The sequence below is a fragment of the Falco cherrug genome, chromosome 6 (assembly GCF_023634085.1).
Source record: "Falco cherrug isolate bFalChe1 chromosome 6, bFalChe1.pri, whole genome shotgun sequence".
Lineage (NCBI taxonomy): Eukaryota > Metazoa > Chordata > Aves > Falconiformes > Falconidae > Falco > Falco cherrug.
In genome coordinates this window covers 70,405,879-70,430,067 of record NC_073702.1, presented here as the reverse complement: position 1 = coordinate 70,430,067, position 24,189 = coordinate 70,405,879, and the positions used below count along the sequence as shown (strand labels likewise).

The following is a 24,189-nucleotide window of genomic DNA, read 5'->3' as shown; positions in this document are numbered from 1 at the left end:
GGTAAGGGAGTATCAGAGTGCCACAAAACCTGAAATCTCAGCAAACAACAGCTTGCACAAATACGGCAACTGAATGTGTCGATAGAGCTCACCATAAAACTGAAGAAAATGAAAGGGTTTTTTATATGATATCTTTGAAGGAAAAAAGATGAGGAAAGGGTGAGTCAGCATTGCTAAAATAATGTTGGGAAGACTGGAATTACTGACAAAGGTCCCGTGGGCATGGTATGCCCCAAGACAAACTAAAACTGTACAGACAAGCCACGCTTTTTTGTAGTTGTGTTTCTTCAAGTAACACGATGAAGTCTGGAACTACTTTAACCAAAATCTAAAAGTAAAAGTGAGACTAGACATTAGCATTAGAGAGCTAAAAGCATAAATAATTTTGAAGATATTTAGATTCCTACTTAAAGACAGTGTTGGCTATGGGACAGAAAAGAACTTAAGCACTGAAAAACGCTTTCAAATAGAAAGAACAGTTCAAAAGGATGTATGCAGAAGAAGGACTAAAATAATGGCATCCATTAGTGAAGAATAAATATCCAGATTCAACCAAAATAATTTAAGGACAACCAGACTTAAAAATAGAGATCTTACGTATCTACAGTCATAAGCAACATAACTTTCGAACCAAGAAGAAAACCTTCAAAACAGAAGAAAAAATGCTCAGCCCATGGAAAACCCTGCAAAAGCCATAAGAGAGAGCATCTTCTTACCTTAATGCCACAACATGCCAGAAAGGAAAGAATAAGCTCTTCATAAAGTGACAGAGAATACACAGATAACCAAAAAGAGGCAGATATTTGTCATCTACCTGGACTTGTGCAAAGCTTTTGACATTGTCCCACACAATATCCTTGTCTCTAAACTGGAGAGACATGGATTTGACAGGTGGACCACTCAGTGGATAATTGGCTGGATGGCTACGCTCAAAGAGTTGCATTCAACATCTCAATATCCAAGTGGAGACTGGTGACAAGTGGTGTTCAGAGGTCCGTACTGGGACCAGTGCTGTTCAACATCTTTGTCAGCAACATGGACAGTGGGATCAAGTGCACCCTCAGCAAGATCACCAGCACCAAGCTGAGTCGTGTGGTTGACATGCTGGAGGGAAGGGATGCCATCCAGAGGGACTTTAACAAGCTTGAGGGGTGGGCCTGTGCAAACGTTGTGAAGTTCAACAAGGTCAAGTGCAAGGTCTTGCATGTGAGTCAGCACAACCCCCAGAATCGGTACAGGCTGGGCAGAGAACAGACTGAGAGCAGCCCTAAGGAGAAGGCTTGGGGGTGCTAGTGCATAAAAAGCTGGACATGACCCAGCAATGTGTGCTTGCAGCCCAGAAAGCCAACCATATCCTGGGCTGCATCAAAAGAAGCGTGGCCAGCAGGTCAAGGGAGGTGATTCTTCCCCTCTAGTCCACTCTTATGAGACCCCACATGGAGGCGAGTCCAGAGGAGGGCAATGAAGATCATCAGAGGGCTGGGGCACCTCTCCTGTGAAGACAGACTAAGACAGTTGGTGTCGTTCAACCTGAAGAAGAGAAGACTTCAGGGATACCTTGTAGCAGCCTTTCAATACTTAAAGGGGTCTTATTAGGAAGATGGGGACAGACTTTTTAGTAGGGCCTGTAGTGATAGGACAAGGGATAACGGTTTTAACCTAAAAAAGAGTAAATTTAGATTAGATATTAAGAAGGAATTCTTTACTATGAGGGTGGTGAAACACTGGAACATGTTGCCCAGAGAACTTGTGGAAGCCCCATCCCTGGAAATGTTCAAGGCCCGGTTGGATGGGTCTCAAGCAAGCTGCTCTGGTGGAAGACGTCCCTACTCATGGCAGGAAGGTTGGAACTAGATGATCTTTAAGGTCCCTGCAACCCAAACCATCCTATGATTCTATATTTTATGATATTTACAGTGTATTTAATTCCATCAAAAGACACTAAATTGAGACGCCTTAAAGAAGATTCACAGAAATTCAGTTTTCATGCATGGAGTTATGGCATTGGATTATAAACACATATCAGATCATTCTTTCCAGCAGCAATCAAATTCTAATTTGATTGGATCCAATACAGCAATTCCAGTATACAACTGGAAACAGAACTTATTCTTGTTTTTAGGTATCTTTCAATTTATAGTCTGAATAATATGCAATTTTGTCACTGGAATACTGTCACTGGAAATCACAGCAAATAAAAAATAAAAAAGCATCATGTGGCCACATAAACCTGAAAAACACTGGATAACCTACACCCATGTCATTCCCTACACATTTCAAAGTAATTGATGACATACAAGCTGCAAGTAAAGGCATTAGATGATTTTAATGCAGCAGGTTCCTACATCATAGGTACAATCACAACTGAAACAAAGTGGAAAGCATTGTTCATGCAAAAGAAATCAAGGTGCCATTTTAATTGGTTTCACTATTTTTTCTATTGAACTCATAATATATGTATGTTCATCATTTCCTCTAGTTTTACACGCAAATCTATGAAAGGGGTCATATGCACTCTGCATTTTTTAGTTAAAAATCAGAAAAATTATTTGTCAGATTTTCTGCCAGTCTAAGAGAATACAGGATAGAAATGTTGGGATTAAACTGAAAGTGTTAATGTCATTAATGCTCAGTCTATTTTGCCAAGTTGTTGCAATTCATTTAAAATCAGCCATGAAGGTGGTAAAAGTCTGGCACATCCTCGTACATGTCTGACCACAATACTATAATATATCATTCTTCTACTTTTAAACAATGCCTGCAACTTTTAACATTTCCACACTCCAGCTTATGCAATGCTAACAGAGCGCCATTCAGCAGATGAGTGAAAATAGAACAGATTCTGGCTGTTTGTCATCTTCAGGCTTTCTAAATCAGCAGATGGTACAACAAAACAGACAATTTCCTCATCTGCCATGTCCTCTGTTCATGTACAATGTGTCTCAGAAATGTTTACAAAGGCCTCAGTCTGCTCACAAGACTTGTCAAGGAGGAGCGTATACAATCCCCTTAGCATCTTCCACAACCAGTCAAAATAAGATTTTAAACTTAGCTCATTCAGGAAGCCAAATTTCAGGACAAAGTAGGAAAAAAGCTTTGAACCTCACTGCTTGTTATGAAACTACACTGACATTCAGTTGTGCGGCATTGAAGATACTCCCTGCCTCGATATTCCCATTGGTTATTGGGATGGTGTTAGTACGCCTCTTTTCTAAAACGTCCCAGTTGAAAAGTCCCATATAGGCCTGACCTACTGCTCACCAAAGTCTTTGGAAAGACTTTCCAGAAATCTTTCAAGTGGCTGTCTATCATTAACACACTTAATGGTTAAGCAATGTATCTACTTGGAGAAGTACAAGATCTGTATATTGGATCCCTTCATTAAGTTCCAGGCACCCATTTAATTCCATAAATAGCATAAGCAACGGTAATACATCTTGAGTCAAAGTTTACAGCTCCTCCAGCCCTGAGATTCACATACATGATATTTTGTTTCTGTATTTGTGTTTCAACACAGAACGATCCAAACCAGGAAGCTTAATTAAACGATTTGATACATTTGGGAAAATTGAAGCACAAAGTTTCCTATACGAATCATTTAACACAAATATCTGAGGGTATCCTCTAGACAGCTACTCTCAGAGAAGTTTTGTATATTCAGTGATTTGTTTCGGATCTCAGAATGCATTCACTTTACTGTCAGTTGGAGTTAAATAAAACACCCTGGCCTCTAGACAACCATGGTGTGGCAGAGTTTTCAGCAGTCTGAAGGTACCGTTTGTCATTCTCAACCACATAGCTAGCATCTCTGGCTCCAAATGGAATCCTTTGTACACCATATTTGCCTTTATTTACTAGATTTGCTAGATGAAAACCTGCACCGGGGATTTATTATTGTTTGTGAATAAAATGCCTAAGATACCTTAGGCTAATTATATATAAATGCATTACCATTTTGTTACAGATAGCACTGAAAAAATGCTTTAAATAAATAAGATATGATGACCTGAGTATAATTCTGTAACATTTATATATACTGTGAGTGCTTTTTTTCAAATGTGAGGTGCCTAGGAGCACAGCTGGCTAAAAGTTATGTTCTATGTGTATTCAGCCAAGTTAAACAGAGAAATATATTTGACAGTAGTTTATAAATGTTTGTATATGTTAAAATCTGTCTGATAATGAGAAATTTGGATTAGAGGGACATAGCCAACAATGCTTTTTTTTCTTTTAGTTTTTTGGGGTTTTTTTGTTATGGCCACCAAATAGTTAAGAATACTTTACCTGAAGGCATGTTAAACCTTGCAGAACTCCATGACTCATGTCCATACTGTCAGCCTTTGTTAAATTATCATGGTGACCTCTTTGTAATCATTTGAGGGTTTCCATTACTTTAAATTCACCTGCACATTCAAAATAATATTTCTGAATAAACCAAAGGCCTGTTAAATGAGACTTCAAAAAGTCTCATTTTTTTCTCCTAACTACTCCCTTTCAACCCCTCCATAAAAAAAATGTCACTTCAGTGCATTGGCAAGCTCAGGTACGCAGCACCCCTTTAGGAATTAATGCCACATAAACAGAAGTTCTCATGTATCCTTCCGTTTTGCAGAAAGCCAGACTGACAACAGCACAACAGACTGCTATTAGAGAGGGTACATTTTCCCATCTTGGGCTTCTTAGTATTTTTCCATGTTGAAAACCATACCTTGAATACCACTGACACCTTTAAGACACCAATCTGATAACCAAGTGATGTGGATTCAATTCTCAATCCTCCCACAGCGTACAGGTGCCACACTGGACAAATCACATGTCATGGGATTTCAGCAAGCACTTGGCACTTGCCTGAGCTTACTTGCCAGGTGGCCAGCAGGACTTTCCGTTTTGCCAGGGTCAAATTTAGCCCAGCACTGATCACTGATCACTTCTGAGAATCCCTACCTTAACTTTGCTGAATATTAGCTCTGAAAAGGAGCATAAAAATATGTTCTTGTAGGAAACGTTTTTGTGAAATATCTTTGTCTGTCTCACCTATTAAACTGAAGCTTTTTGTTGGAAGGAACAATCTCCCACTATTAATGCATGCTAGCTAATGTTACTAAGCTAACTCTCAGCTGCAGCCCCTGGCTGTACATCTACCAGAGATGCCAAAAAATACATTTCTCAAGACCAGTACTCATGTCACTATTGATGCAAAGCATAGCTTTATTATTTCAGAATCTCCATGTATTCAACACAAATGTTTTTAACTACGTCCTATACTATTTATCCTTGATTAAACCTCTTCTAGATAATCATTAATGATTTATTTACAGTTGCTGTGTAAACAGTTAATTCACACCTATGATATATCAAATTTCACAGACATGTTCTTTAATTGGATTCATTTATTTCTAATCTATTTAAGCCCTCACTACTGTAATGCTTGACTAAATATACATTAAACTCACTTATTTAAACTGCTAAAATAAATTTGAAATGTATTCTATGAATAAAAATACTTGATTGAATACATGTAATACCATTGTTATTGTGTACCTAACTGAGCAGAAATTCTTGGGAACAGCACACTAGATAGCTATATGATACGCTTGGACAAAAGGATTTGAGAGGATGCTGACGATTTTTTGGCAGAGATTATAGATTAACGGTTTTCTAAATCCTAAGAATTCCTATATCACATTAAGGTATGGAATAAGGAGAACCAAAATGAGCTCCTCATTATTTTCTTGATGGATGGTGGGTGTTTCCTTTTTAAAATCCAGGTATTTTTTTAGACATAAGAGCCTCATACCAGATCTGTCCCCTCATGGCAAGAATAAGAGCTAAAACAGCCAAGATACTTTCAAGATTTGACTATTCTATGTTTTGTAAGTAACAGCAGCTGAAAAGTTGACACAAAAATGGGTAAAAGTCCTCTTTCTGGGTGTTTAGAAGCCACAAAAGACAATTATGTAGCTAGGGACTCCAAGTTACTAGGGATGTATATAAGAGTCTCCTCTATGGAGCTTAAGTATGGTCTTTAAAAGCTAGTTTCAGATTTTTCTTTCTAAAACTAGTAGCCTTAAACCCTGTTTTAGTGAAGAATCCTCTAAGGTATATGTTTCTTCACTTACACTGAGAAGTTTCACAAAAGAAAGATTCATCACATTGCAGAGAGGTCACTGATAACACAGACTGCCCTGTGTGTAAGAAAATGCATGACTATGTAGTAAATGAGGATTATAAAAATGAGGTTTATACCTGTCATGCACTGACACCTCAAATACTGCATACTCTGACTGTCCCATCTGAAAACCTGAAAAAGCTCAGAGTGGGACAGCAAGGATGGTGGGCTTGGAACAGGCTTTCTATGAGGAACAATTAAAAAGACTCCTCAGACTGAAGAAGAGGTGCCTGGGAGAAGAAAATAAGATCTGTAAATTAAAAGCAACATAGAGAAAATGAGTGGGAAGCAGTTTTTCACTTTTCCTTCTAATGCAAGAAGTAAGGGCTATGAAAGGAATAAAAAGGTGGCACGTTCACAACAAAAGGAGAACTTTCTTACCACATTTACTTCAGCTTGGCAAAGGCTCACATGGTTTCAAAGGTAAGGAGATAAATTTATGGAAAAAAAAAAAACAAAACACTGACAGCTAATACACTCAAAGATCTCACCTCTTTCTAGGAAGTCATTTGAACTTCTTGAAGATTGGGACAAAGTGCTGGGGAAGCATTATTGCATGCTTGTCCTATTTTTAAACTCTTTCCAAAGTATTTGCCATGACCGCCACCAGTATGTGCCTGATCCCTTATAGCTGTTCTTACGTTACACTCTCTACCACAGCAGTTAAACAATTTCATACTTCAGTTCCTTTGAAACTGTGCAGTAAAGACTTAGTCCTAACAATTTGCTGTCATAATTTACTGTAAAAATTAATCTATTAATATTTCATATTTTATCAACTCCTCTGTGTTCCCCATAATTAAATCTTTTCTTGTGAAACTTTCCTAAGATCCTAAGGTGAACACTTCAAAAAATTAGCTTTTCTGCAATGACTTTCTGAACAAGCTTCTGTGATCTTGCCATAGTTTATTTGAGCAAAATTATGTGCTTGGAAAGTGGTTTGCTGTTTATTCTGTTTGTTCGTCCTTGGGAAATTTCCTATCTGCATGCCTCATAACATACTTGTCCATCATTCCAGCCTACTTTTTGTGGTCAGCTGCACCCCATAGTGAAGAGGCATGTTAAATCCAAAAGGATTCATGAACTCCATCTGTTGAAGAGGTCCCATCTGCAATAGATCGCTTTCATCAGATTAGTACTTTCTTGAGATAAGACTTTCACCTTCCTCAGAAGAAGGAAGATTTTTCTACAATGAAAGTCTTTCCCATTCACCCGTCCAGAGTTCCTCAGCTTTGGCCAAGGGACAGCACTTTGCCCCTGAGGGCCATTGTGGGCCATTACCTGCCCACAAAGCAAGCAACCATGACATCTTACTAAATGCTTTTCAACTGAACCTTGTTTGGCTTAAGTTTTAGAGTAGGTAAGGGGAGGAAGACAGGCAAGGACTTGCACGTCATCCTTGGCATGTGAGGAGAAGGGCTTTTTGACTTTTTAACAAATTAATATACCTGTTTTCTCATTTCATTATTTTTACCTGAGTTAGACTGCCTTTTAACTCCTTCCCACGCATAGCCAAACCACTACTGCAGCCAAATCTCACTAACATTACTTGCCACTTGTGTCTAAGGCTCTGTTCATATCAGACTCAGGCTTGATGATCCAGCTTTAATAGACATACAATGTATAAAGAGTTGATGTTGATAAAACAGGAAACAAATAGCAAGAAAAGCCAGTATCATGAGGCTATAAGATAGCCCATAATACTCCATTTTATTTGATACTTTCCTGGTAATCACTGATTCTGTCTCCTGAAAGTATACATTATACATGGTTATATTGGTTAAGTGGGTCCATTAAATGCTAAAATTGATACAAGATAACCTGCTTGACTACCTAGACCCTCTGGGCCACGGAATAAGTTAAACCACCATATATGGCACAACTACTGCTGACCCCATGCCTTCTATCAAATTCAGGAGACTTTTTTAATAGTAGTTAATGCTTTTTGACAATACTCCTAACAAGAACTCAGCATTAACATACACAGTCCCAGAAATGCATGCCCATGTTAAAATCCAGCTTATGAAACTGAAGAATAAGTCTCCAGTGGGTTCAATGGTTGTAGATAGTGAAATACTTACTAGGTGTGTCTAAAGTTTCTCAACAAATAAATAAAAATCATTTAATAAAACACAGGAACATCAAGCTAAAATCTTCTTTAGAAATTTAAATCTATCATCTGACTAGTACCTTTGCCCTCTTGGTCCTTGCTTTGACTAGGACAAGCAGAGGCCTTAGCCACTCTGTTTTCACTGCTTCATGTGCACATTTATCAAGGGGTTTTGGATGCCTACAAGTGTCTCTGATCAGGCTGCTGCATGTTCTCATAAAAATGTCCAAAGCATATAGGCAGATCAACTCCACTGACAACCTACAGCTGTCCTTGGACCGACACTACAGCTCATCTGCAGCTGAAGTAACTGAACATTTGATTTGGTTTGTGCAACAAGTTTAGTATATCATAATGTGTGAGGTTTACTGTGCTTATGGTGACCACTTCTGTAGCCCATACACAGCAACACCGGAGTAGCTCACCTGTGCAAACGGTGCTGTGCACCTTCTCTCCTATTGCTTTCTTGAACCCACTAGATATCATCATGGAAGCCCTAACTGCATATTCCCATGTTAAGTTACACAGTTGTAGTCACACAGACATGCAGTTTTCTTTGGACTGAAGCCATGCTCCCACGCCTCTTGGTGGTTTTCATGGACTAGAAAGCACTAAGGAGGCTGATCATCTTTCAGAAGATGGCACTTTTTCTGTAACTCTCTCTCCTACTAGCAGCTTAGGATCAAGAGAATTATTTTCAGCATTTTGGCTGCAAATGGGAGGATGCTATCAAGCTATTTACCAAATCCGGCCTTTATTTGGGCAAATACTCTACTGGGATATGCCTTGTGAAGCAGTCATTGAAGATTATGATTTTGTTGTGGGTACAAAACAGTCTTTGGAAACAGCAAGAGAAAAATTGCGTGCAATGCCTTTGGGTGGGTTTCAGTTAACCAACAACTAAGTCAGGGAAAGAGAGTTTTCTACAGCAACAGCCCAGGCTACCAGCTGCCAAACATAGTACAGAGATGATCGAAGCCACAGGCTACTTGGGAACAGGCTGCCTTCAGGGCAGACTGTGCGTGTTCACTTCCTAACCGACAGCACAGATGTAAGAACATTGAATATTGGATGTTTAAGGATCTTCACTCTAGGTTATGTCAAAATATCCACACAATGCTAGGGATATGTCCAAACTTTAGTTAGCCAGGCATTTGAGTTTCCATAGCTGGACTGAAACTTCAGCAGATAATAGCTGTTATTTTCAGCATTGCTGTCCCCAAGATTTATACACAGTGGTTTGTAGCTGAAAAACTACGGCTGTTCTTTATTAGGTCCCAATTCAACACAGTAACAAACACGTCCTTCAAGTCATCTCTATTATGGCAACACCAAGGAATATTCTTATTTCTAAGCGTGTGCCTAAGGCTTTCCTTTTATTTCAAAACCGAATTCACTAGGATATAATCATGTACTAAAAGTTATGTCTAAGCACTTTTAGAGCCTGCCATGTGCTCAAGTGCTTTAGTAAATCAGGACTTCTGCAATTTAATTGCACTAAGTGGATGATAACAAAAGACAACAACAGGAATAAATTGTCTAACTGTGTTCAAGATCATGTGATTGACTCCAGACTTCAGCCATCCCAAGCCTTCAGAAGGCTCAGGCACTATACCCTTGTTCACACAGAGCAATGCCTGCCTCCATAAATAGTGTCATCAAAGTGAAAGGGGCTGCCTCTGAAGTAACCTACTGAGTACGAACATGTGTGCTGGAGCCTAGCCCATGCTGTAAAGTACAAAAGAGAGGTGAGGGAAGGCGAATTAGATTTTAAACAGATACTTGCCACTGTTGAATGGACAAAGGAGATTTATTTGTTAACACTTAATTTAGGCCATGTCGAAATGCCACATTTGTGTGTATACGAATAAAAACTAGCAAAACCACCATAACATAAAGAGAAGTGCTTACTTCAGAAGTAGTTTGGTAACTTACCACACCTGTTGTATCTCATGATAATTACAGTGAAACAACACGGGAGCCACAAGAGTACTGAGATGCAGCACAGAGCAAAAAGAGCAAACATGCAACAGATTAAGGAAACAGAAGCCAAGCTAGTAAAACTGTAAACCTGCTTAAGGAACACACTGTTGCTGTTATGAGAGCAGGAGCCAGTTCTGCATCAAGTTTTGTGCAGAGTATCAAGGCAGTGATAGCATGGAGGTGAATCCTTAGGCAGCAGTTCAGTGGCTTGGCCTGCCTCTGCTGCACAGCCACTGACACAACCCATAGACAAGATATAAATGCCATGTGGTAAAACCAGCAGATGCTCTTCCAACCACCTTACTTCTTTCCAGGTCTCTGAACTCTCACAGAGCAATGAACATAACCCTGAGCTCCATGGCCTATGGTCTCCCCTGGTCTGCTGTGTGGGAGGACCACTGGCGCTGATCCCCACAGGACTGAAGCTCTCAGCTGCTGTATTGGTGTTCACAAACCTCATTGATGCCATTCAGAGTGCGGAAGGGCAGAGTAAGAATAAAGTGTGAACAACCTCTCTAGCAATAACAGCTGTGCTACAGTGTACAGACCAATGCTTCCATGTAAAGTGAAATCTGCGGCAGCTTACCTTAAGCCATAAACTGTGGCATTTTAGGAGTAAGAAACCCTGGAGCAGGCCCTGTACCTTTCATCAGTGGAGTGAGGCAGACAGCTGGAGATAGTAATTACTCCAGCCATTGCCCTTGCTGAATGTGTCTCAGCCCCAGACAATCATTTTACAAGATCTGTAACTCAGTGTTTGGGAGGAGGGAGTTTCCAAAGGTCTGGAACAGCTGGTATGCCGAATGGGAAAAGGATGAAGTGGAAAGCATTTGAAGTCGCTTTTCTTTCTTGGAATAGAGACACTTACTTGCAATCCTGAATTTCATGCTGTGTGAGACTATCAGTATGCATGCATTTAAACTAATGACTGCTTTTCTGTGGATCTGAGCTGCAGTCCTTTAATCCTTACTTTAGCAAATAAAACTTTCTTCATGCGAGCAGTGACTGTAGACTCTGGCCCCCAGTTTTAGTGCCTTGGCCATTACAGTCACCTGGTTGAAATACAAGCATAGAAATTTGGAGTGAATTAAACAAATGGTAGCTAAGAAAGCCCCTACATGAACAAAGAAGAACTGCAGAAACGTATTGTGGACACCTGGAAAAGCCTGTCTCTTATTTGCAAGATATATATAAACAATGTTCCAGGGAGACAAGTCTGTAATAAAAACTAATGGCAAACAAACAGAATGCTGCACTGAGTAGTTCAAGAAGAATCCTTTTATACTTTTTTCCTTTGAGGCATATGCTTCCCAAGCACTTTGATTTATTAAAACAATTCCTTGATATATTTACATTGCTAATTCAATCATGTGAGTGATGGTAGGTTTTCCAGTCTTAGGAAAAGTACATTGCAGATTGAACAGATAAATTGGGACCCAGTTCTGTGCACAATTAAGCAAGTGGCAAAATTCCCATTAATGCTGAGAAATATAAAGGAAAAGTAGCAGCTCAAATTTATTTCTGCTGTTTACAACTATTTAAGAAAGAATACATTATTCAGTTAAAGCCACTAAGCCTAATGTCGAGAATTAATGTTAGATGGCTAAGCTTACTCATACAACTGGTTCCACTAACGATATGAAAAAGGGTGTAGTAGGATTACTTCTGCGAGTAATAACTTTCCCAGTGTCTTCATTATGCCACATACTCCATCACACACTTGGGAGATACAAGAGAACATGCATCTGCCTTTGTCTAATGAGAAGACCCTGTGGCAATTCCAGATAGGTCAATTTGAGAAAAACACTTAAGGTAGGCCTGCAGGTGTGGACATACAGTTTGTGGATTCTCCCATTGACTAGGAAGACAAGAAGGTGAGACCTGATGTCCCAGAGACAGGCCAAAAAGAGGATTCCTATGAAAAGCTATGAAAATATTTCATTGTAACTGTCAAAAAATATGGGGAGAGGTTTATTTCCACCTGAAACACAAATTGCCCTAAAGCCCACTTAATATGCTGGGAAGGATTGTTTTCAAAGTCTGAGTCATTACACATAATGACACCACATTGCTCATACAATCATTTTAAATCTGGTAGTACACAAAGCTATAAATAGTAATAATAATTTAAAGATTAAGTGTGTAGATACAATTAATGGTTAATTTATTCTAAATTGCATTTACTGCATCATTAAGTAAAACATTCATCAATATGGCAGTTGTTTGTAAAATAATCTTTCAAACAAATTGCATTTAATTTGTGCTTCTAATCAGCCAGTTACATAATGCAATGTAAAGAGGTCAGATGGAACTATATCATAGATGTACTATATCATCAGAACAGAGATTAGTCACAATTAGGTACCTAATCCATGTTATCTGTGTATGTTACTGCTACTGCTATTCTTTTAAATGCTAAAGGACAATGAAACGTATATAGGAAAACTTCCTTAGCTTTCTCTGGAGACAAATTATTATAATATTTGCTCACGCTCAAAAAGTCAAAAGATTTGCCCTTTGTGTTACTCATTTGTTTAAAGGGAGTTTGTTTGCGATCTAAATATAAACTTAACTTCAGCAGTTGCGTTCTCTACTAATTGACTCATACTTGAGTCCCTTTATGTGATAAACATGCACAGCTAATAATCAATGATATGGCAACTGTGTGTACAGAACAAATAAGAAACAAATATTCTGTGTCTGTACTCACATATGCCAAGCAGAATACAAAGAAGAGCAAATACGTGTGCTTTAAAGCTGGAGTCCTTAAAGGTCATTTACATTAATTTTTGACACACTGCTGTTACATAGAAAATAACCTTTCCTCTTGTTGCTAAAATGCCCTTGCCACCATACCTATTTAGTTCAGCATGTATGCTTATTACAAACATTTGTCCTCAAGCCTAGAACTCACTTTTTCAAAGCTTGGGACTTACTGAAGTTGGAAATTACCCCTTTTTTATTTTCATAGCTGGGGGGGGGGGGGGTGGGTGGGGGGGGTGGGCAGGGGAGGGGAGAGTCCTTTCTGCATAAACCCATTCTCATTTTTTCTGTTTTCATTATCTATACCACCCAGGGCAGTTGGGAAGCTACAAGGTAAGAGATTCTTGCTCTTCCTCTCAGCCTGCACTGAAACTAGTCCTACAGACCAGTTTGGCACTTACACCCCTCAGTATCCATGCCTTTCCAAAATATCAGAGCACTCAGGTTCCTCTCAATAGTGAGAAAAAGCTCCTTATCCCATGAGCAAACTAAAAAAACTCCTAGGGCTTTCCCTGAGTGAAGAAGTACTGTGCAAGGGGACCAGGGACCCAGCAGGTCAAAAACCTGCACCATACCTTCCAAAGCTCACAATCCCTTTTGCTATTTTCACCCCATTTGGGTGAAAAAGACTATCACCTATTTTCAAAGGAATCTTCAGCAAGAGGCATCCCACCTTTCAAGCTCCATTCTGCGATCCCAAACACGACTGTTATTGCAAAACCACTAGTTTGCACCTCTTTTGCTTTCTCTTCTATATCCATACACAAGAATCAATATGCAAAGGTTTGTCTTCTTCTTTCGTAAGCAGGTTTTCCCTCTCTGGGTTTATAACATGACACAGGCTGCAGCGGGCAAACCAGTGCCTCTGCCAGGGGTTGCATCTGCACAAGTGGCTCTGCCATGCACCCACTGCTGGGTGGGTAAAGTGCACATACATATACACACGTCAGCTGTTCCAGGTTTACTGGAATAATCCAATGTCATCCTTAAGGAACTGCAGTAGCTATAGGATTTGCACCGAAACAAAGTCCATTAAACACTTGCAAATGTTGAGTGCTACAGGACTTTTACTCAGCACTCCTTGGATGGGGTCTGCTCCATACAGAGGAAAACACCAAATCCTCGTAACCTCTCATTTTTACCCTGTATTTTCACCACCTACCTTCCTCATTTGAGTGATAAAATGTTGACTCTGAATAACTCCTTAAGGCAATTAAGCCATAGCTAGGTATGAGTTCAGCATCCATCCTGCCCGACTCTCCCACAAGGAACCTTTCCCCAGCAGCTCCCCTCCCCCTCAGGTTACCCATTTCAGAGGCTGGCTACAACTCACTTTTTTAAAAGCCAGCCCTTTTGCTGCTTACAGCCCCCAGCACATGGTGCAGCCTGTTTTTCTCATGTATTTTTCCAAAAGGCAGGTTAGCCATAGGGTAATGATGATAATAATAATAACAGTAATAATAATACTGCAGTGGAAGCTACGCTTGTGGCCTGCATGCAGGGCAGCAATTTCAGCAGTGGCAGCCCTGCCGCAGAAGCAAGCAGGATGCAATCCCTTCCTCTGCAACACTCTAATGGAAAGCCAGGCAGGATTGATGAGACCTCGAGGACCCAAGCATACCAAAACTAGATTTTAAAGCAGTCGTGGTGCCTGCATTGCAGCCCCTGGCAGCACATGGCAGCTGCCGCAACCAACGATGAACCTCCCAGCATTCAGCATCCACATTTTGGCTAGCCTGGCTCCCTCTCTGCCCTCTTGCCGTCCTCCCCACTCGAAGCAATTAAGCTAAGAGAGCAAGGGGAGCCTTACACCGAGTGCGACGGAGTCGGGCCGCGGTGTAAGCTCATTCTCCAAGGGAAATCTTGAAAGAACCGGAGTTCTCCTACATGTCAGCCTGGCGGAAAACGGGTTTAAATATAACCTTGTAACCGGGGAAGCCGTCTCGCCTGCAGCGCTGCTTGTCGGTTGGGGTTTGGGGGTTTGTTTGGGGTTTTTTTAGGGGGGTGGGGGAGGCTGTGAGCGCTGGGCCCCCCCACGGCCAGCGCCAGGCGGCGGGGAAATGCCGGCGGGGCGCGCAAGGGCTGCCCGGGGCGGGCGGATGGAGGCGCGGCCGAGCAGCGGCTGCGGGGGCGCAAACAAGGACTGCGAACAAGCTGACTGCGGTGGCCCCGGCCCCTCCGAGCCGCTGGTAGCCACCCTGGGCTGGGCTGCACTGGTGGTGAACGCGGCACTGGTGTGCAGGCAAGTGGGCTAGGGCGGCAGGTGGTGTAACCGGTCCCGCTGCTGGGAAGCAGCTCCGAAGGGTTTGTCTGACCGGCCCCCAGGGGACCAGGGTACTCCCTGCTGGCTTTGTTGTGCCAGTCTGAAAGGCTGGTGCCGTGGTGGTCACCCCGGCAAGAAGGGGACAGATCAAGCCGGATCCCCAGCTGACTTTAAGCTGAACCGCTGGGATGTTTCATTTCCACTCGGGTCATTTGAGGTAGAGTTCCGTGATTGATTGTCATGCATTGAGGATTAAAGGAGGGGGAAACGACCGATAATCTCAGGTGCTCATAGGAAAACATGTAGCCTTTCTGGTACAAAACCACTCTAGCATGCTAGTTGCCTTTGGGTTCCTTGTTTCTTAGCGTTATGATACACTGACTTCTGTCTTTGCAGTTCCCCCTTCACCTAAGGTAAGTACTTGGACTTAATTGACAACGTGAGAAATACAGAGAGGTGCTGGTATAGGGGAGATGGACACACAAACGTGCGGAACGGCTGGGACAGAGGTGATGGTGCCTCCGCTGATCTGCATCCTTGCTGGGTGAACGCCAGACTATTCGCACCGCCGCGCCCCCTGTCCCTTTTTAAAGCGAATAAAAAGGGTTTTCTTTTAAAGGGTCTCATGGTTTACCCCCTACACCAGCGTACTGACCCAAATGTATGCCTTTTCATGCAGGCGCCATAACCCCATTCTGCCCAGCTAGAAGCACGATGCCAGTTACCACCTTGCGTACCTACGTGACTACATCCTAGGTGCCGTGATCCCCAGCTCCTTCCCCACCCCACCAGCCGCGCCTGTACACATGGCCAGAGCCGTTCCCTCCGTACCGAGCCACTTGATTCTGGGAAGCACGTCTTAATTTCGGCTACCAAACCACTTGCCACTTGCACATGGGCGAAACCCGCAACGGCAAAACCGCGATGCTGCAGTTCTAGAAGAGCGGAGGGTCGTACCTCTCAGACGTTCCCAACACCTACATTTGCCTCCGGAATATGAAATGAGCAGCGGAACAGAGGAATATTCAGCCCCTAGGATCTACAGGTACCGCCGCCCCGACCGGCCCTACGGTCCCAACGAAGCATCAGTGCGGCCGCCAGCAGCTGCCGCTGTGCCTGCAGGAGATGCTGACAATCCCAACGATAAACACCTCCAAACAGCCCGAGCGAGCGTCCCTTCCTTCACGGGGCCTCCCTGCTTCAGTTTAAGCAGCATAGCTAGAACACAACCCCAAATACTAGGAAGTGCGTTGAGATATATGGTATCTCAGCAGTCACTGATATTTAAAAAAAAAAAAAAACTATTTTATTTTGGTTTTTAAAAAGTTTAACTGACCCTTCTGGTCACCAACTTGCTTTGTGGTTCACTGTAAGGATCGTTCTCCAAGAACAAAAAAGAAATCTCGGAGCTTTGATAGAGACTCTGGATGAAATTAAGAACTTCAAACCCCAGATTTTTGAAAAGAAAAACAGATGTCCTGTTTGTTGAGTATAAATAACTCCGTACGTGGAAACCTTTTTTTTTTTTTTTTTTTTTTTTTTTTACGCTGCATTAAATTTTAGTTAATGCCGGGTGCATTTAAGCTGAAAAAAAAAAATAAAAGGGGGGGTGGGGGGTGGTAGGCAGCAAAGTATGTGGGTGACAAACCTCTAAATCTTTTCCCCTCTCGAAAGAGAAAGAAACAGGCAGACGGGAAACCCTTCATCTACATGAAAGTGTTCAGTGTGTTTCCTAGCAGACCTGGCGAGCCTGCCCTGGTCAGCGGCAGCGCGGGGGCTCAGCAGCCGGGATCGTGAAGGGGGGAGAGGAGGCGGAGGCGCGGCCGCCGGGCCCGGCCCGCAGCGCTGCGCGGCACTGCGCGGGGCGCGCAGGCAGGTGCCCGCCGCCGGCTCGGCCCCGCTCGGCCCCGCGCAGCGTGGCGCGGCCCTCGGGCTGACTTACGTGAGGACGTAGTTGACGCTGACGATGCAGTGCGGGCGGGACGAACGGCTGTTGTGCACGATGGTGGCGTAGCTCTGCACCCACACCCAGCCGCCGTGCTTGGCCAGGAAGCGGTAGTACTTGGTGGTCACTTGCCCTTTCACCAGCACTGCGGGGACAAAGCGGGGAGAGCCTCAGCACGGCTCCCGCCTCCGTTTGGATCGGCCCTGGGAAGGGGGCGCACACACACCCCAGACCCCCGTGGGCGGCGAGAGGCGCTGGGACCCCCTGCGCAGCACATTGGGAAGCGGCGTGGACCGAAATCCACGGGCAAAGGTGGTGGAGCCCTGAGATTCGGGCCGCTCCTTGTCAAAGGCTGTTCAGGAACATTTGGTGGGGCAGGATGAGTGTGTGTGTGTGTGTGTGTGTGTGCGCGTGTGCGTGTGTGTGTGTGTGTGTGTGTGCATCCCATCACCACCACCTACCCCCATCCCAACATATCGTCATGGAGATTTCTCGCTACAGTCTCTGTAAGGAAACTTTGTGGAAGTTAGTTTCATTTTTATTCATCTATCCACGTATTAATGTCATCATGATATCAAAATAGAATGAAGAACAGCTCTCCGAATCGGGCTCACTACTGAGGTCAGAATTAGATACACAGATAAGGTTTGTGAGACTTGGTGGAAGTGGAACAAAAGTATTTGAATTTCAGTGGCATGGCTTCTTGGAGCAAGAAAAAAGGGGTTTTCCCTAACTGGAATGTGAACTGAGAGCCTGAAGTTTGCGCAGAGGAGTTCTGGTCCTACAACGGGGAGCTGAGGAGAAGAAAATAGCCTTTCACAGTCGAACCCCTCCATCTGCCTCCAGCTCGGAGTTCAGTCTCTAACGACTTGTTTCACTAAAACCTGCTGCAAATTTTGCTTATCCTCCCCTCCAGCAAGCTGGTTTTTCCCGTTCCGACCTAGAGGTAAATCCTAGCAAACCCGAAGTCCATCTGCGGGGTGGGGGGGGCAAGGTCTCTACAAGAACATCATCTCCTTACACAAGTGATGCGCGCACCGCAGGTGGAAGGTGTCACAGCCATGGACGTGGTGGTAAAGGGTCTTCTCTATCAAGTCCTGGGGCTCGTAACCTGTTAGCTCAGCTACCCTGCAAGAGACAGAAGCAGCAAACAGCAGTATGTGAGAGGACAGGAGAGGAGGCCTGGGAGAGAATAAGGGAGGGACTAGTGAAATAGATTTGGAAATAACGCCAGCTCTACCTGGAATCTAAGAATATGAGCTTCATGTCCAGGCTGGCCCGAAACATGAACATATTGCTGTGGAGCTTGATCTCCGTCACGGCGCTGGGCGGCAGCGAGTGGCCCACGGCGACCAAGCCAACGTTTTGGTAGCAGCCGTCGAAGGGGGACATGTCCAGGCTGTACTGGCGGATCTTCAGGTACCCGCTGCAGTGAATGACCTGCCGGAGACACAGGAAAGCTCGAGGTCTGCCTAGCAGGGGGGAGGGCGTGCTGTGACAGGCACCCAGCCCCGTTGGGGGGTCCCGGCCATACCCCCACCGCCCCGGCCAGTGCCGATGGGCCACCGGGTGCCCCGGAGCTGCTGCCTGCCCCACCGCTCCGGCACTGCGGCACTCTCTGAGAGTTTTCTGCTTTTCTCTTTGGGTTGGGCTTGGGCTTTTTCCATACAAGAGTTCAGCACTGATCTAAGGCCTATTAAAGTCAACGAGATTTTTTTTTTCCACTGACTTAAGTGGTTTTTGGACCACCTCCTAACTAAGCTTTTATTATTCTTCTAAAAAGGAAAGACGCGGAAGTGCCAAGCCAGTTACAACTTTGTAATGAAGAGTGTATGCGTGTGAGAGAAAGAGTTTACATGTGTGCGTATGTCATATGTGTAAGATATGTCTATTATATAGATAGAGCAGACGCGATCCGTAGCCAGAATGTATCTTTGGACGTAGATTTAGGTATGTCTCCTAAATGTATCCTCGCAGATGACTGCTTATGTACTTCCATCCTTTTTTCTCTATTATTAGGGCGTTTCTTCCTAGAGGAAGTTCAGCAGATGTTCGTGTACGTCGTGGCACAACATCTCCTTGGGTTATAGGTCCCCACGGCTCTTCGCTGTTGTGCAGCTGACACAAAAGCAGCGAGCAGGCAGGAGAGCAGGGGCTGTCCTCACCAAGGAGCCCTCAGCAGAACCGTGTGAAACACCTGGGCAAAACCTTTGACTTGGAGAGCCACCCCTGAAGCTGGCGAGTTACCCAATAAAGAAATAAATTAACCCAGGGCTGCCATTGTGTCACCTGACAGCTCCCACAGACACCTCGGGAACGCCCGTGGTCGTGCAAGCTTCAGTTTAAAAAGCAAAGTCAAACAAACAAAAAAAAAAACCATAGGGAGCTCGATTGCTTAGTTTTGTGGTTTGAGCTCTTTAACCTGAAACTCCGACAGAAATTCTGGCTCTGAACCACATGAAAAAGGGTACCGGGCTGGGACAGACCCCGCGGGCAGAGGGCGCATCCCCACCCCTGTCCCCGTTTTCGCCACCCCAGCCCACCGCGCGCCTGCGCTGCCGGAGCAGGGCCACGGGAAGGCTGGCGGGGGCGCAGGGGGTCCCGGGCGGGGTCACGCACCTTGTAGCCCCCGCAGGTCAGGCCCGCGTTCCTCTTGGCCAGGACGCACTTCATCCTCAGGAAGAAGGACCTCTCGATCTCGTACTCTGGGAGGGGGGACAGGCAGAGATGGGTTGAGCCGCGGGCTCCACCGCCTCTGCGCGGTCCCCTCCACGCGGTTCTCTCCGCGGCCGCGCAGGCCCGGCGGGGGGCGGGGGGCGGCGGGCTGTGTACTTTACCCTGCACAAAGTGCGAGTGGTAGGGCTGGTGGGCCGTCAGCACCGCCGTCATCTCGTCGTGGTCGGCGGGGTGGATGTACTCGTAAATGCTGTTGCCGGTCAGCTCTACCTGTGAGAGAGAAGGACGAGGAAGGGCAGAGAAGGGTTCGGGGTTCGCGGCCGGCACCGCTTATCCTCCCCGCACGCACCTCCGCTGTCAGCCGGGGAGGGGGGGGGAAGGCAGGCACGGGGGCTACCGCCCCCCCCCCGCGTACCTGCGACAAGCCCAGGTGCACCGAGGCAGTCTCCGAGATGTACATGATCTTGCCATCCGGAGCCACGACAAATATGAAACCGTCCAACGTCTGCAGAAAAGGGTTGAGGGGTGGGAAGTATAAATACATCAATAGAGAGACAGATCCACCTCTGAAGACAGACAGATCTATGAAGTACCTGTCCCTCTGATTTATTTTAGCCATCAGTCATCCCTGTTCAGGCTGTGACTATTCAAAAGGTTGGAAGGAAATGAACAACTCCTGGACAGGGATGCCTCTAAAGTTCTTGGACCCCCGAGACACAACGGGGCCGAGCTCAAAAGTAATGCAAAGTACCTGAGAAGTATCTAAGAAGAGCCTGGCTACCCGATGATGAATATGTCGGTCCCAGAAATCCTGAATACTTCTACCCCATTTCAAATGTCACTAGGGGTTTAGTGCTTGGATATTTGCTGAGGAGACTTCAGGCGAGCGAGGAGGATCTGAAACTCTCCGCAGTGTACATAAGGGACGAGATAAATTGTCAGGCATGTTTCAGCAGACATAGGTGGGACTTCTGGGTGTGCTGAGGGCAAAATAGACCCCCAAAAGGCCACACAACCCCACCAAATACGCGTCCTGATGGTAAACGCTAATATTCCTTAATATTTCAGTTCGCAGTAAGTTTTCAAATATGTCCTACCTCCGACGGTGCTAATTTCTGTGCCTGATGAGCCCTTCTACCCAGGACAGCCTCCCCCCAGCCTCTTTCTAGAGCCTCTCCCTGTTGTCTCCACACCACGCTGGCTTCAGCACATTGACGGGATTTGTCACCTTGTTAATAATTTGGGGAAAAGCCATCACGTTCCTGTATCCCGACACACCAGGATACACTGAGAATCCTTCGCTGAGGACCCTGTGTTGGACAATGCTGGGGCAAAGGACCCGAAGGGACCAAACCACAGCCCCATTGAAACGCACGACATTCAGCCGCTACTGTTTGTATTTCTGAAGTTGTCCCCCTCCCGCCCCCCTTTTTATTAAACACTTGGACAGTTAAAAATTACTCAAGGTGGCAATTAAAAGGGAAGAAAAGGGAATGATTTCTTTAATCATTAATATCATATGTCTGCCGTTTCCAGACCAGTACCTGCAAAAGATGGGATCCCAGTTCTCGTCCAACGTTATCCAGCGGGCTGGTTCGGCTGGAGTGGCCCCAGGCTTCTCCAAGTCCTGTTTATTTAAGACACACAAAAAAGTAAGGCGAAAATATGAAAAATTGACTCCTGTTGGCCTGCTGGAGAGAAACTTTTTTTTTTCAATTTTTTTGCTTGTGTTCTCTCTAAAACATGTATACATACAATCTTTGCAAAGCTAGACATGATTTCGTTGCACAGAGAAGCCTTTTTTGAGGAGACCTAGCTCCCATAAGAGAAAAATAACAAAATACTTATTTAGAGTTAACGGTGAAGCTCATCCCTAAGACCTAAGTGAAATAGTGTGTCAGATAAAAGGGCTTCTTAGTGCTGCCTTCAGCTACTGGGAACTGGCTCCCCGAACTTCAGGGAACGCGCTTTTCTCCTAACGCCACCGACTCCTGGACAGCACTGGGAGCCATTTAAAATGAAAGAAAGAGGTGTGCTGGGGGAAGCCTTTGATGTCGAGGGGAGGATGCGGTTAACGTGGCACGACGGTCTCTGGGAAGAACCTCCCGGCGGTGCGGGCGCTGCGGGTCGGCCCTGCCAGCGCCCGGCGAGGCTGCGGGCTCCCCCCCGGCAGCAGCCAGAGCCGGCCTCGGCCTGCCGGGTAATCAGCCAGCAGTCCTTGGACGGGGAAGGGTGAGGAGCGGCTTAGACCCTTTGCTCGCCAGAGATCACTCTCCAGTTTGGTCTGTGACCTCCCCCTCTTTCTCTGTTCGGGGCCACCGTCCTCTCACTTGGAAGGTTTGTCATACGTGTTTGGGGAGGGAGAGGAGCGACCACATGAGGCTCATCCAGCCCTCTCCGAGCCCCGTGTTAAAACACTTTTGCTTTTAGTGACCCCCACACAAGTGAGTGGCTGTCACTAAGCCGAGAGTAGTTTCACGGCTGCGGTAAGGCACATTAGGGCGGCCCAGGCAAGTCACTGTCCCACGGCGCGGACTTGTCCTCCCTCCCCCACCCCGAAGCCGGGTCTCCGGGGTTCACCTCCCTCCCCACCATTCCTCCCTCCCGCTGCGCTGGCGGGCGGCCGTCTCCTCAGGGAGGGATGATCTGCCTCCAAACAACCCCCTCCAAAAATGAATCTTTCCGGACCTGTCTAATGTTTCAGACGCCGCTTGTTTTCTCCTATGCAAAGTGAGGAGGAATAAAAGCCAGATGGAAGTCACTCCAGCGGAGTAAAACTGTTTATGAGCCATGCCTTTTCACACTGTTGTTTGCCGAAATAATTTAAACGGGGCAGTTGAAACCTTTTACGCTTATGCTACTAAATAAGGCTGAGGTGTCTGACATGCAGACACCAAGATAAAGTAAAAGGGAGGGAAAAATTACAAATCCTGATTGCTGGCTGAGGTGCGGATCGCCCGGGGGAGGCGAGAGCCGTATTCCAGCCGTATTCCGGCTGTTTCGAGGCAAAAAGGCGAGGCGGCGGCAGCATGCAGCCGCGGGCATCCCTCGCTATTGACCGATTTCACCTAGCTGTTTGCCGGTCCAAACAAAGCTAACGATCTCCTCCGCGCTGTTTGAACGGGGCATCCCACGGCGGCCCTCGCCCCCCTACCCACCACCGAAGCGCAGGAGCGATGCGCCCCTCTCACCCCTGCCTTTCCTTCTCTCCTACCTCCTTCCTGGTCCACCTCTTCACGCCAACCTGTCTCTTCACCGCTCCTGCACTTCCTTCCTCCCTCGTTAACTTCACAGGCCCTACAAAGGCCGGGCATCTCTCTGGCCTGGCCCCCACCCCGCAGCCCCAGCGTGTACCAGGGTGCCAGTTCGAAACAAGCTCCTTCCCATTACTTCCTCCACGGCAGCTGACGGGGACCCCCAGTGAGTGGCTTTTCCCTGAGTCCCCGGGTTTCTCTGTTCCCTGCGCCCTTCGAAGCGAGTGAACCCGCGGGGAGTGCACCGGGTCCCCGCAGGCAGCTTTGCCCGTCCCCGGACACCCAGCGACCAGGACGGAGCTCCGTCCCCCGAAATCAGCAAGGAGCTGGCAAATCGTGCACAGCTTTCAGGAAAAGAGAGAAACCCCCGCTGTATATTTGTTTTTCGCGAGCACCTCAGAGGTTTCTCTAAGCCAGGATGGCCCACCAAGGCAGAGGCGGCCGAGACGGCTCCTTGCGACGCCCCCCCACCTGGAGGGAAATTTGAATGGCGGGTTCCTGTATTCAGGACTAAATCTGCACTCCCCTCCTGTGATTTAAGTTGCTTATTAATCGAAGTTTACGGGTCTAATTATTCTGCTTCTAAAAGGGAAAACAACCCGACCCTGGCGGGTTAATGAACAGCTCATGGGCATTGCAGGTTAACCTCCCCCGGGAAGCTGGTTCTTCACGGGGCGCTGAACTCCTCGCTGTGCTTCAGGTGGAAGCCCCGCGCTGCTGGGCTGTGTCTGTTAATGGTTTATAATTAAACGTTTCCACTTGTCTACCTGAGCCGGTTTTTTAAAATCCTATCGCATGAGACGATTCTTTGTACTTCCCAGATGTTTCAGCATTTTCAAGTCGGAGACTATTTCTATCCATTGGCAAGCCCAGCCTCTCCCAAATCGACGGGTCCTTCTGATGCCCCTTAAAAACTGGTTTTGAAGATTATACGAGAAAACCTCGCCATTAATACTCCCTTTTATTCCCCCCCCCCCCTTTTCGCTTTAATATCCAGTTTCCTTTTATCGAGGGGGCAAACTGTGA

The 24,189-nt window shown here is 45.5% G+C and overlaps 1 protein-coding gene across 1 annotated transcript in view; it reads right to left on the bottom strand.

The window, feature by feature from the left end:
• Positions 1-24,189, bottom strand: part of SIM1 (SIM bHLH transcription factor 1) — a 48,756-nt gene that overhangs the window by 16,307 nt on the left and 8,260 nt on the right. Inside the window, exons 2-8 of the mRNA XM_055714406.1 lie at positions 21,454-21,536; positions 20,325-20,414; positions 20,071-20,179; positions 19,853-19,938; positions 18,474-18,673; positions 18,255-18,361; positions 17,231-17,378 (exon numbers count right to left, since the gene is read on the bottom strand). Of these exons, the coding sequence (XP_055570381.1) occupies positions 17,231-17,378; positions 18,255-18,361; positions 18,474-18,673; positions 19,853-19,938; positions 20,071-20,179; positions 20,325-20,414; positions 21,454-21,536 (823 nt within the window). The remainder of the gene's footprint in view (positions 1-17,230; positions 17,379-18,254; positions 18,362-18,473; positions 18,674-19,852; positions 19,939-20,070; positions 20,180-20,324; positions 20,415-21,453; positions 21,537-24,189) is intronic.